The 13348-nt window shown below is 42.2% G+C and overlaps 1 protein-coding gene across 1 annotated transcript in view; it reads right to left on the reverse strand.

Moving 5' to 3' along the window:
* The window catches only part of CMIP (c-Maf inducing protein), a 129717-nt gene that overhangs the window by 45339 nt on the left and 71030 nt on the right, over nucleotides 1-13348 (reverse strand). The window contains exon 3 of the mRNA XM_050311099.1: nucleotides 5484-5534. Coding sequence (XP_050167056.1) covers nucleotides 5484-5534 — 51 coding nt within the window. The remainder of the gene's footprint in view (nucleotides 1-5483; nucleotides 5535-13348) is intronic.

The following is a 13348-nucleotide window of genomic DNA, read 5'->3' on the forward strand; positions in this document are numbered from 1 at the left end:
ACAGTGTGCCACCAAAGCCCAGAATGCTTCCAAAGCCCTGAGGCTTGGAAAGGCAAAACTTAATTCCACAGTTTTGGTTCTTTTCAATACATTATTGACTGAAATGAAACTACATTATTGACAGAAAATGAAAACTTTCGTGTTCTGTGAAAATACCTCAGTTTTACAGATGAAGAAAGCAAAGAAACTGTCACAGGGTATCACACCATCCTCTCTCAGACCATAAATTAGGTGACTAAATACACTGGCCCTTAAGCCACGTGATTTTTTTTCCTGATCTCACAGCTTTAAGGCACGATTTACAGAGATTTAAGACTATAAATTTCTTTAATGTCATAATTTAAATTCTGTATAAGCCCCACTCCTGTATCAGCACTATTTTTAATCATTACCATGGTGACAAAGCCGTAAAGGTGCTTTACACTAGGAAGGCTTTACCACACTTTCAAGAACAGTTGCTCTCAACTTCATTTTTTGCAGTTTTAAAGCACAGAAAAGTAACTCACTCTTAACTTTCACCATTAGATAGAAGAACTGATATTCACCATCGCTATTGTATAAAAAATATTCAATACTAATGAACAAGGAATTCATAACCTGGACCACAGAGTGTATTGTCATTTGGGTCAAGTATGACTTTATTTGACAGCCAAACCCTTTGCAATTAATAGGGCTGCTTGTTCATGGAAGTATCTGTTTCCTGAAGACACAGATAGAACAATCCCTATGAGAACCAGGGAAATATTAATCCAAAATTAAAGTTTTTGAATGAAGGCCAACACTGCTCGTTTTAGTATTCAATGCAAAGTGCTTGCAAATCCCAAATGACAACATTGTTCCAGTTTCCTAATTCATGGGATTCAAAACACGGAATCTGGGTAGAAAACGAATTCTAAAACAAAGGTAACATGACTGTTGACTGCAAGTCAGGGGTGTGTTTGCTTGCTGGGCTGCACCAGCACGGTCAGCAGGATGAGGGACAGGGCTGCTTCCCCCAGCTCAGCACTTGTGAGTCCACCTGCAAACTCTGTACCTGGTTTGGGGCTCCACAGCTTGGCTGAACAGGCTCTCAGCAACCTCACACAACCTCAAAGTAAACCCTGCATTGTGTGAGGAGAGGCGTGGTGTGGGTGGGGAGGGGACCAGATGATGTTCAAAGGTCCCTTCCAACCTAAACAATTCTACAATTAACACACTGGCACTGTCCCTGCTAAGACATGTGTAAACCCCCTAACCGAGCAACAGCACTCATTGGGGGACACATGAGCACTGGTTAAAAGCATCAGTGGGAAAGACAAGGTGCAGGCAAGCCTTTCTAGAAGATCCAGGCCACACAGAGCTCAGTTTGAGTCATGCTTCATGCTTTCCTGTGGACCTAGGTCTGTTCTCTCTGTATTGTGTCAATTCAGGACATTCCCCCAAAGGCTGTCAACTGACATATTTAACTGCTGCATCACTCAGCTCACTAGAAAAACACGAGCCACTCATCCCACAATAAGGGCAGTGTTCAGAGCTTACTACCAAGCACGATATAAAATGCAACACGCCCTGTGTGACCTCAGGTGTATTTCCCCCAACAAATGTAAATCTAGACCTGTACTTTGCACCACAAGAGAAGACCTAAAGACCTCACTGACATCTTTCAAGTGCTACATGGCACTAAATTAGTCAAGTGTGTCTTTTAATGACTAATAATTTAAGGATGAGGTGCAGAAGGGCTCCACATTTTCTAGAGGATGGTACCTCACTGTGCTCAGCACAGCGAATACACTGAAAATCTTTAGCCCAAGGACAGTAACATATAAACAGGCAACAAAGCAGATGGATGTTGGCTGGGGAAATGCCAAGAGTACATACTTGCTTATTTGTGTGCCCAAAATTACCAATCCTGGTATCCCTCAAAGCCAATCTTAGCTGTATCCATGCCCTACAGCAGGGGTTGGTCACCACTGTATCTAGCCCAGATCCACAGAGGGCAATGAACTGCATGTGTTATTCTCTTTTGTACATTCACAGAAAGGGTTGTTATCTTTATTGATACAATGTTATGACTTATCAGCTTCCAAATACCAAAGATTATGTATCATGGTTTCAATCCAACCTCCTTGGTTGAAAGGAACGTTCCTTGCACAATGGATTAATGACTTGTTTATGTCTGAGGAGCTGGAGAGCTGTTGGCATGTTCTGTTTACTCTCTGGACAAAGTCTGGCTTAGTTATAACCCAAAGGAAATCAGGATTTCTAAAAATAGGTTGAGGTGGCCAATAAACCTTTAGGAATTGTGATACTCACTGATATCCAGATTAAATGAGGAATTATGAGTAACCTTAGTGGGAGGGTTTGAAATGGAAAGCCCAAGGAGAAGATGACTACATAAGGAACACTCACTCTGTCCCTACATCCCTGGTGACTCTCCAATGAGCACAGGATTCAAGGAGAAAGACACATCTAAAAAGCTGTGTAAGCATTTGTCAGCTAGTTAGCTGGATGACACATAAAACCTCTTGGAGCAGGATCTAAAACATGGATAATTACGTGTTTGGTTTTCTCTTATTTCTGTTTATCCTTAGCATCTCTTCTATTATTCTCTGGGCTGCAGAAAGAAATTATTCTTGATTTTTATTTCAATGTTTGTCTCTAGAACAGAAATGATTTCCAGGGTGCTGGCCAGCAAACTGAATTCCCACAGCGTGTTAAACCTTAAAACTGCACCACACCACAGACCCCTGCACCTTCAAACAAGACCAAGAGATAACCAGTATGTGCCTGAACCTAAAGCATTTCCCCAAATATTTAGCTGCAGCTATCCACTGGACCCAGCCATTTTCCAGGCAGTTCAGAGGACACACAGCATCTGACTCCCAAAGCCTGAAGCACAGGAAAAGGAGCCAGAAGGACACTGGCAGAGCATCAATCTGCTCCCACAAGTGTAATTTAAGGAAGGGCAGTCCCCACTGCTTGGAGTTCTCAGAACATCAGTTTGCCATCTGTAAAGTGGGTTCCTCCAGCCCTGGTTGGGCAGGGCAGGGGACGTCAAGGTCTCCTGCTCCACCTACATCTGATGGCTAATACAGTGGGGCCCTGGGTTCAGCTGGACCCCCTGAGTGCTCCCACCACACAAGTACAAACAACAAGCTCATCTCTGTTGAATGTTTTCCCCTGGACAGCTCTCTCTGCACCCGTTTGCATCTGTGTTCTACACACCCGCAGAAATGTTTTGACCTATTATTTGTAAGAACCACTGGACAAATATATCATTCATCAGCACAACCACCCAATTACAATACAGCTGCAGTGATCTCTCTGCCAGCTGGTGCTTTGTGTAAATGACCCATTCCAGAAGAATAGGCTTCCTGTTTTTTGTGGGTTCTCTCACTACCTGCTTAATCATCAAACCATACAAATTATGGAGTGAGATGAACTTTGGCACCTGGCTCTTAAAGCTGTGGGGTAAACTGATAAACTTCACTTCACTCTCCTTCTAGACAGCTTGTCCTCTGTCTTTGTCCCACTGTGATCTCACTTAAAGCTGCCAGAGAGCAGAGAGGTACCAGGTGCTCTTCCTCTGAACTCTTAAGCAACAGAAGCCATCTAAAATACCTCCTTTTCAGCAAAGAGGAATTTCTTAGTGTCAAGTACCTGGGCAGTGACTAAATCCTGTCACTGTTCTTATGGGAAAAAGATACTTGCTATTCTTGGTAAAGGGAAGGTCTTTCAAATCAAGATAATATTTCTCTTGTTTTTCAGAAACAAACTTAATGGGGGTGGGGAGGGAAGCAAGGAAGCAAAAATAAATTCTACTTTGCACCAAGTTAAATTACTCAGAGTTTCCCAAAATGAGAGGCTTGGTCAGAAGCATTGGAAAGTTTAAGAAATACTCCTTTAAAAACAACTCCCACAGAGCAAAGCTCCCTCTCCACGACCAAAAGGCATGTGAGCAAGTCAGGTCATTCTGTCAAGGCTTTTTTTTTTTTTTTTTAAATAATTGAATGGATAGAGTGAATGGTAGTGAAGAGGTTGCATCTTTACCTCATCTTATTTGGGTTTTGTTTTTGTTTTTTTTTTTTAGAGTTGCACCTCTGACCCCAATTTTTCTCTCACTGCAGCAACAAAGTCGGCATAAAGCACCAGCACACTGGCACCACAGCCATCGCAGCTGGGGGTGAGGTAGGAAAAGAAATGCCATCAAAATTTCTGTCCACACTTTCTCTGATCATCCTTGCCTGCCAAGGCAGGAGGGAAAATAACGGGCCACATGGAGGTACTGCCTCTGCCTGCTTTAAGTGCTTTGTTATCCCCAGGAGTCGCAGGGAAAGCAAGGCTGGCCGGGCATTGTGTTAATGATACTGTCAAGAGGCCAAAATAAAGTGCTGCACCACAGCCCAGCCTTCTGCTATCAGCACTACTGTCCCACGCTCATTTGGGCAATCAGGGGAACAGGCTGGAGAATATGCCAGTGGTCTGGAAAAGGAGATCTCAACACTTGGCTTCTGCTGATAAGAACCTGGATCCGCTCAGAACACGACTCTGCCAGAGCTGACGGCTACACAGAGCACACCAACACTGCAGTTTTGCCACACAACTATTTTGCAACTATCAAACACACCTACAACAAAACCAGTTTGGTGGGAGGGGCTTCCGTATATTTTCACATGTGGTTGCTGTCAGCAGGCTGAAATCTTGATAAGCTACACAGCCAGCTTGGCTGACTTCACTGAAACCCTGCTGGAAACAAGTCCTGAGCTGAAAAGCTACTGCTTGTGTTTCCCACCACGAGACAAGGGAGGACAATCATATTCAACATCTGGCCAAAACTTGTTTCCAGCTGCAAAGATCCATAGAGATTCCATCCAAAGGTCAGCAGCTACGGGTTTTGATAAGGAATGTGCTGCTTTTGAGGGACAATGTTGTCACTGTGATCCACTTTCCCTGCTCAGGGCAATCAGTCCATTGTTCCCACTGGAAATGAGAAAGGGCTTGAGGTTTCTGAAATGGAAACTGCCTTTAATTTCAAGTCATCCTAAAGCATAAACATAGACTGATGCATAACAGATTGATGCTACATACTGTAAACAACTCTAAAAGACACTCTTGCTCCCTGATTTCTCAGAAAAAGAAAAAGTAAACAAATAAAAAACCTCAAAATATCCCAAGAGTCCAGAGGATATGATAGGTGAAGTCACTCTGTAATATATTGCACTTCATAGTACAAAACTAAAACCATCCAATCTCTATTCTGTCTAAATGTGAATTTACTGGCTATCTACTTTTTGGAGCCAGTCACATGTTGATAAAGCTGGGCTGTGTAACAGAATTTCCACTTCATTCATGACGTGAGCAAGTGGAGACTGCATACATGTTCTTATTTAGGGTTTCTGTAACAAAAGGACTTTACCCATTCAGTGGATAAAGTTCTTCTTACAGTGAAGGAACAGAGAATTCTACAAAGGCAGAGAAGGAAGACAGTGAAGTGCAGAACTTACCTTCCACTGCAAAGAATGGAACCACTGATCCCTCAGGTAACTGTTTGCAGCCTGCAATGAAGAAAAGTTACAGACACAATCATTAGTTTCTACCAGTGCTTCAGGTCACTCAGCCACTTTACATTATAACCAGTTTATCTGCACAGAAAGCAAAGACACAAAGACCTCGCTGCAAACGTAAAATACTGAACCAAAACCTTACAAAATGTTAACCTCCTATGAAATGGTGTCCAACCCAAGGACTGTGAAAAGTCCTCCCTGATTTCAATCAGGTTTGTGTCAGACCTTTAACGTCTGTAGGGCATTTGCCTCTGCCATTAATCACTGGGAGCAGAGTAAGAAGATGGGTTGACATTTTACTAGGAGGGGTGGGTTTTTTCCATACTCTGGTTTCTCTTCTCGTCCTGTTCCTCAGCTGGCCCCAGAGCAATCCAAACAATGTCTTTGCTCTCTCAGCAATATCAGGACAGTGAAAAGCACGACACACTCAGACGTGCAGATACTTGCACGGGCTGTTTGCAGCAACGGCAGAAATGTTGCAATAATCACTCCCAGCCATCACCCATTTTTGTCCCTATTAAGCACAGCTGCCAGAAATTCCCAGTGTGAAGCCAGGTCGTAGCCAATGGAGAAATAGTTCAACACTCCCAAAGGTCAAAAGGCTCCATATCAAAAAAATATAAAAGCCTCTACAGTGACGTAAACGTGCATGCCGTAACAAGGTGACATGAGTCTGAAATATTTGAGTGGGTAGAGATGCCCTTTGGCTTTTCCAATTCCACCTCAGTGCTGCCAATGGGCAATTTTTACTCACCATTTAAAATGTTTTACACAAACAGTGACAATTACAGGATAGCCTATAAATCCATGTTTAAAAAAAAATAAAATAAAAAGTGAGGTTCTTCACCAGCTAAAAACCACATACTTCTTGTTAATTAAAGCAACATTTAACAAGTTTCAATCCCCAACACCTTTCCAGGTAAGTATTCAAAATCCACACCACAGAATGTGTTTCATCTCCTGACACTGGTTCAGTTCACTGATAATGGCAGGAATACTAAAAATTATAACACTGCATGGTTACCAAAAACATGTTTAAATCTCAAGGTCAGACAGCGATGGCTTGGTGACATAAATTTGGACTGATTACTCTGAATTAAATGGAGTAATGTCCTTTTATATATGTGTTGCATATTATTTATTTATATATTAATGAGAATCAATTGCACCTGCAGTGGATGTCAAGGCAATAAAACAGGAATAAATATATCATAAATAATCTTGGTTGACCAGAGAGTTTATCAAAAACTTTCCATTTCAAGAAAAATGCTCTTATCAGAAGATGAAACCGCTACAAATGGAAACACAAAACATAACCTCCTTTTCTTTTCATGCAATGAAAAGCCATAAAAGCATTTAGAGTGCAGATCTTCAGGACATTTCACTCAGTCAATATTTAATGTTTTTCTTTCTGTTATTTACAAAGTATTTTATGTTTATGTGTGCATTATAACACAAGATAGACTTTTTACTTATATATGTTCTAGAATTAAATTTCAATTCAATATACTTTGTACTATATTTTAATATAATAAAAAGGTCAAAAATAGTTAGCCACCAAAAGCTGGAAGAACACTTTTAACAGAATTTTAAAAGCATGAAGTAAATATGCTTAGATATGTCTTACCTAAGACAAAATGCTTTAAAACCCCACCAGACTTCTTCAAAGGATTCAATTTCAATTGAATCTTTTTTTTTTTTTAAGGAGAAGACTGGTTCATGAAGGAGAACAAAAGACCTTCTTTTCAATTGCTGCATCAAAGCCCTTTAAAGAATAAGTCAAACTGAAAGTTTTTGCAGGCTTGCTGTAAACCAAGCAATAATACCAATAATATTGCAAGGTGCACATCCCTCACTTCCTTAAAAAAATGAGGTAGACTGAGTTTATAGGAGCAAGGCAAACTAAGATACTGTTATTTACATTTATAAAACCCAAATTACTCTAGGGGGATGAAGTACTTCACTCAAAGAGGCAAAATGTCAACCTGATTCAGTCCCTGGAATGGTCTGACACTGAAGTTGAAAGTAAGAGCAAATACTGAAGCCCAAAATGGGGACTGTTGAGTGTTAATTATTCTCCTGCTTTAGGGACATCAGTAGCTGCAGACTGTAAGACCACTGCAAATAATTAGAAAATATTATGTGTAGGTAGCTTGTGCAACCAGCTGGAGCCTTAGCTATTAACGAGGTCAAAGAGCATCACGCAGAGCAGGAGACACGAGTGGACTGCAAACAGTGGAGGAGAACAGAAATGGAGAATGCTGTAAGACACCAATGCAAAACTGGCAAAGGAAAGACTTGTGTAACTCAATGGCAACGATACATGAAAGGCATTTTAAAAGTAAAATTAGCAAAGTGACCGGGTTCCAAGTGTGGGAATAAGCACTGCCTGCATGTAGAATTATTGTATTAGTATAGAGAAGTGATCAAGCAAACTTGCACCTGGATCCAAGTCAGGACTCTGAACCACTCTAAAACCAGAAACACTCAGAGCTCAGGCTGTCATTCAAGGCCAAGGAAAATGAAGACAGGAGAAAAAGGGAACAGAAAATGGAAAACCAAACCTTTAGGGAATCCCCACACTTCTGTTAATGATCACTTGGAAAGTCAACAGCCATTTCATCAGCACTCCTTCCACCCTGTTTGACACAGATGGACTGAGTGCTTTAACCCAACCACTGTTATCTGGAGGGAGCTGTCTCTGACACCAGCATTCCCCACTTCTCCCAGGCAGCAGGGACTATCCTCCCAGTGCACCCTTCCGCCTTCCAGCAAGCTGCAAAACCACAGCAACGTGCAGGAAACACCAGATCTTCTACAAAGGACAACAAAGAGCTCGCTCTTGGGCCCCTCAGTCCTCCCTCCTCATTTTCAGGCTTACACTGAGAGAGGAACTGCAGGGAATATTTCCTTCTTACCGAAAGAACAGTGAGCTCATAGCACGCCAGGATGAGAGAAGAGCCCCCAGGCTTTTAGGGGTGCTCAGCTGTCCAGCTGATGGCCAACTCTGCAAGCACTGACCTACTCAAGCACCTGGGTTACTGGGCACAACACTTCTCAAGTTTGGAGCAATGAGCACCGAAGTGTAAAGCACCAGAGGGAACTACAATTCATTTACGGGGCTGCACATACACATCTGCAGGTTCATCTGCTGTGCATTGATGGAACCCAGCCCTTCTGCACTGAATTCATGTATTTCCTCAGAACTGACACCTAGGTTTTCTACTCCAGCTGTGGGCATTGGCTACTATATTTATACAGCCCTAGGGTACAATGAAAAGGAGAAAATGAGACACAAAAGACTTTAACCCAGGCTTTCCTTAGGCATTCTGACAGCACGGGGAGAGTTTTCCTTACTCTCAGCCTTGCCCACACAGTTGATCCAGTCCACACCATTCATCTTACACCTTTCCAACTTAAAAAACTTTCAACCTGGAAATGTTTGCCTGCTATTGGCACTAATAGTGAGACAGGACTGGAGTACAATGGAATTTTTTTAAACTTATCTATGTAAAATAATAGTTTAGGCCTCCTGTGTGTTCAGTATGTTTAGGCCCCAATTCTGCTAAGAATTTTGTTCTCAAAGGCAGTGGCTCTGGCAGGGTTCTGGGTGGCACACAGTCCAGCTGAGCTTCTTGCACAATCAATTCCTCATGTTGGTTTTGCACAACCACAACATAATAGAAAAATACTTAAGAAAACAGGAAAACTTGGGAGTAAAACTCTTAGAAGGTGCAAGAAGATTCAAACTACTTTCAGTTTATTTATTATTCCAATGAGGAAGAATATCTACTTTAAGACAGCCTACTGTTGGCAGTATTTTTTCTAAGATTAACTGATCCTGGAACTGTGTTCTGAAGGATTTTATATCTCTCATTTTTGGGGTGCAAATGTTCAGTCAGAAAGGAAAAGCCACCTGGGATCACCTGCAGTACAAACTTTCCTCACAGGCTTAATCTCATCAGCTTTAAAATGCTCACAGGAAAACGGTGCAAGAGATTAAATGCCTGCATATGCAAAGCTTTGGTCAACATGAGTAAATTTACACCTCTGCTCAGAAAGGGAAGTATTTTCCCCACACCCAAACTACTTCATTTCTTAGTCAGTGGGTGGGAACACACGTTTTTCTTAAAAAGCAGTGTAACATTTTAAAAGCAGATTTTCTTTTTGCTCATAAAAATAGGAAACTGAACACTTGTTTCATGCCAGCATTACAGCCCCTGCAGTAATTTCCACCCAGGTAAGGAGGAGACAACACAGGAACCTGCGTGCTGCTGAGAAACAGAACACCTGAAACTCTGCAAGAAACCAGCTCCTCCAGAAATGATGGGGAAGACCTTTCCCATTCCCTTTAACAGTAAGTTACCACCACAGCACCCCTTGTTACTGGCACAGTAACAAAAATAATTCAGAAGAATGCAAGAACAGGCTTGTCCATGCAGCAAAACGTTCCCAGGTTTCTCCTTGCAGGAGCGTCCTTCCCGTGTACCCTTCCAGGGGATTTTGCCATCCGAAAAGATGTGGCAACAGGTGGGGCTTGATGATCCACATTCTGGTTTGGACTCTTCATGGGTTTATTCTGTGATTCCCTCTCTCTCTCCCTCGCTTGCTTTGTGGCCAGCAGGATGGGGGTTTGTTATGCTTTTTTCCAGCTGATATTCATTACTGGGACTCATAAAATGCTGCAGGATTCTGTGCACCAGTTCACTGTCAGCGGAGCAGAGCGGCCCAAGGCTGCAGGAAGCCAAGGCCCGTGGCACACACACACTGCCTCATGCAGACTCTACAAAACCTTCACACTGCTGATGCAAATCCAGTGTCCCACCTCCAAGACTCGGGCAGGCCTTCAAGTGAAAGCTGCCACTCTCCTGGCTTAACCCAGGGTACGGACAGAGTTGCTGGTAATTGTTAGAAACACTGTTTTCCTCCTTAAAATATTCCCCGTCTCTGCTGGATTCTGGTCCTTGCATGACCTCTCCACACCGGCAGTTTTGGCTGGACTGGCACTTAAAACAAAAGCCAGGTTCTCCAAGGAGACTAAAATAAAATGTTACTAAAAACCCAGTGGAAACACTTATCGTGGGGACTCCCTGGCACAAACAGCGTGTCCGAGCACCGAGCTGAACGTGTGACTGTTGTGTTTGTCAAGGCTTCCTGTTCTGTTTGTTTTTCCTTCTGACTGCACTCGATTGCCAAGAAATGAATAAAACAACACGAGCGATAGGCATGGAAGTGGTGGCTTTAAGGCTGAAAGGACACCATGGGAAAGCAGACAGCACTGTCAGGACTGAAATACCAAAGCCTTTTCCCTGGGACTCTTCCTACATTTGGTGCTAAGCAGCTCATGAAATTATACTGTAAGGGTGTTTTTTCTTTTTTCCAATCTCTTTCAAAAGGTTATTCCAGTTATTTCACTATCAGTGGCAGCATCCTCCTCATAATCATCCACACAATACCATAATCACACTCTGTGCTTTACAAAGGGAAAGCAGAAGAGCAGAAGTCTAGCCCAGCTCAAGGAGGCCCAGCTATTACTGATACTAAAGAGCTCACACTTCATCAAAAGCTAAATTTAGCTCCCATTTCCTGGCCTGAAGAGCTTGTGGCCTATGAGCCAGCTTCACAACACCTTCTTTCACACCTGCCATCCCAGCTGTAGGAAAGAAAGAAAATCTGTGAGAGCTGATTGCTGCTCACAAAAAAAGGATCCAGGGACCACATCATTTGGCAGGAGGAAAGAAAACACAAGCCCCCAGCATGTCTAGAAAACTGATAGCCCATGATCCTCAGAAACCTGACTGTCCAGGACTCCCACAAGGGACAGTGAGAACCCCAAATGCTGGGTGGTAAAACACACCTGTGCTCATACAACAAACACTGAGTGGGAGGCAAATCACACATGGAGGTGACTTTTCAACGTGAACCCAGCCTGGATTAAGCTGTATGCTGCCTGAGAACCAAGTCTTCCTGTGAAACCCAGGTGGACACATCCTGTTATCAGGATCCCATTTCCTAAGAGGAGCTGCATCACCTCCGGTGCTGCTTGTCAGGTGTCGTGTTCAGATGGGCTGGGATGGGTCAGTATTGCTATGGGAGGGCATCAGGATGATGTAAGGAAAGGTAATGGCACTCTTCCCTCTCTGACTCATTACCATGCAGTAATGAGCCAGAAATAGACCTTGGTGACAGCAGAGAGGGGATGAGAACTTGAACACGGACTGGGACTCTCTCAGGGCATTTCTCATCCAATTGTTTAGGTTAGAAAAGATCTCTAAGATCAAGTCCAACCATTAGCCCAGCACTGCCAAGCCCACCTCTAAACCGTGTTCCCAAGCGCCACATCTACAGGTCTTCTAAATACCTCGATCTCTTCCCTGGGTAGTTTGTGCCTTGACAACACTTTCAGTGAAGAAATTTTTCCTAATAGCCAATATAAACCTCCACAGCCTTTCCCTCATCCACTAAGCAGGTCACCTCATCACAGAAGATCAGGTCACACAGGACCAGCTTTTCATAAACCCACGATGCCTGCAGCAAAGCAGAAGTTGAATCTTAAACTTTTCTTAAAATGAGAAATTGGGAAAACATGAAGTACTAAAATGTTTCATTTTATGTCAAATCATGTCAATAATATCCCATGCTACTTAAGAATTTGCAATGCAGCATGTGCAAAAATACAGATCAGAATATAAAATTTGTATTAATCAAAAATATGAAATTATTTGGGGATTATCAAAACAGTTCATTTAAACAATATATATATATATATTATACACACACACACCTCATTTACATTAAATCTTTTTTGAGAAGAAAATAAAAATTTACCAAAAGTGCACTTCAGAATAAACAGTAGTGGGTAACACGTTTTGGACTAGTTTGACTTGTTTCATTATCACACGCTTCCTGATACTAGAGCTGGACATGACATCAGAACATGATGCTGCTCAGATCAGCAGGGCAGAATTATTTTATTAAAAACTGGAAGCCATAATTTCCCAAAGAAGTACTGAAGTCTCTTGGAAATAGCTCAGCTGTGCAAGGGCTGCTTTCTCAGCACCTCCATTTCCCAGCTCCTCAGTGAATGAGTCTTGTGGATACTTCTGCTCTTTGTCACATATTTTAGAGAATTTCTACTGAACTCAACTACTTCATAGATCCAGTTTTTGCAACTTGATTTCTTGAGCAGACTAAACATAACTTTGAGAACTGTTTTGGATTGGTGAACACACATTACAACTGTAGAAGGGAAATCTAATTTTACACTCCCTCTGATCTGACCACATTTGATGGATCGAGGCAGTACCAAGGACCAAGTCATACTGAAAACATTTTTAAAGTTTGTATTTTCAATTATGTTGAAATTCCCATAGTTCTAATGTAACCTGATCCTGTCTGCTCAGCCAGCCAGCAGTAAACAGAAGTCCAGCTCACTCTGCTTCTTTATCAGTTCCTATGAGGTTACATAAAGACATCAGTCTTTTTGTAGAAAGTACCAAAGTATCCATGCTAAGAGGTCACTTTTTCACAAACCCAATTATTTTTGGGTTTGGTTAGTTGGTTGTTTTTTTGGTTTTGTTTTTCTAAAAAATCAAATGGCAGGCTGCTGCAGATGACAGTCTGTCCACCCTACCCATTTCCTTTCAAGTCAGCAGGGAGCTGTGGGTTCAAGCTTTATCTTGTTTCCTAATAAGCAGTCCCATAAAGGCAGCTGCCATAAACTACAGAATAAAGACGTAGAAACAGAATTTGGAAAGGCAGGTGTAATTATTCCATCTGTTCAAACAGATACAGACATAAATGCT

Source organism: Myiozetetes cayanensis, unplaced genomic scaffold, assembly GCF_022539395.1.
Source record: "Myiozetetes cayanensis isolate MyiCay16 unplaced genomic scaffold, myiCay2020 scf16, whole genome shotgun sequence".
NCBI lineage: Eukaryota > Metazoa > Chordata > Aves > Passeriformes > Tyrannidae > Myiozetetes > Myiozetetes cayanensis.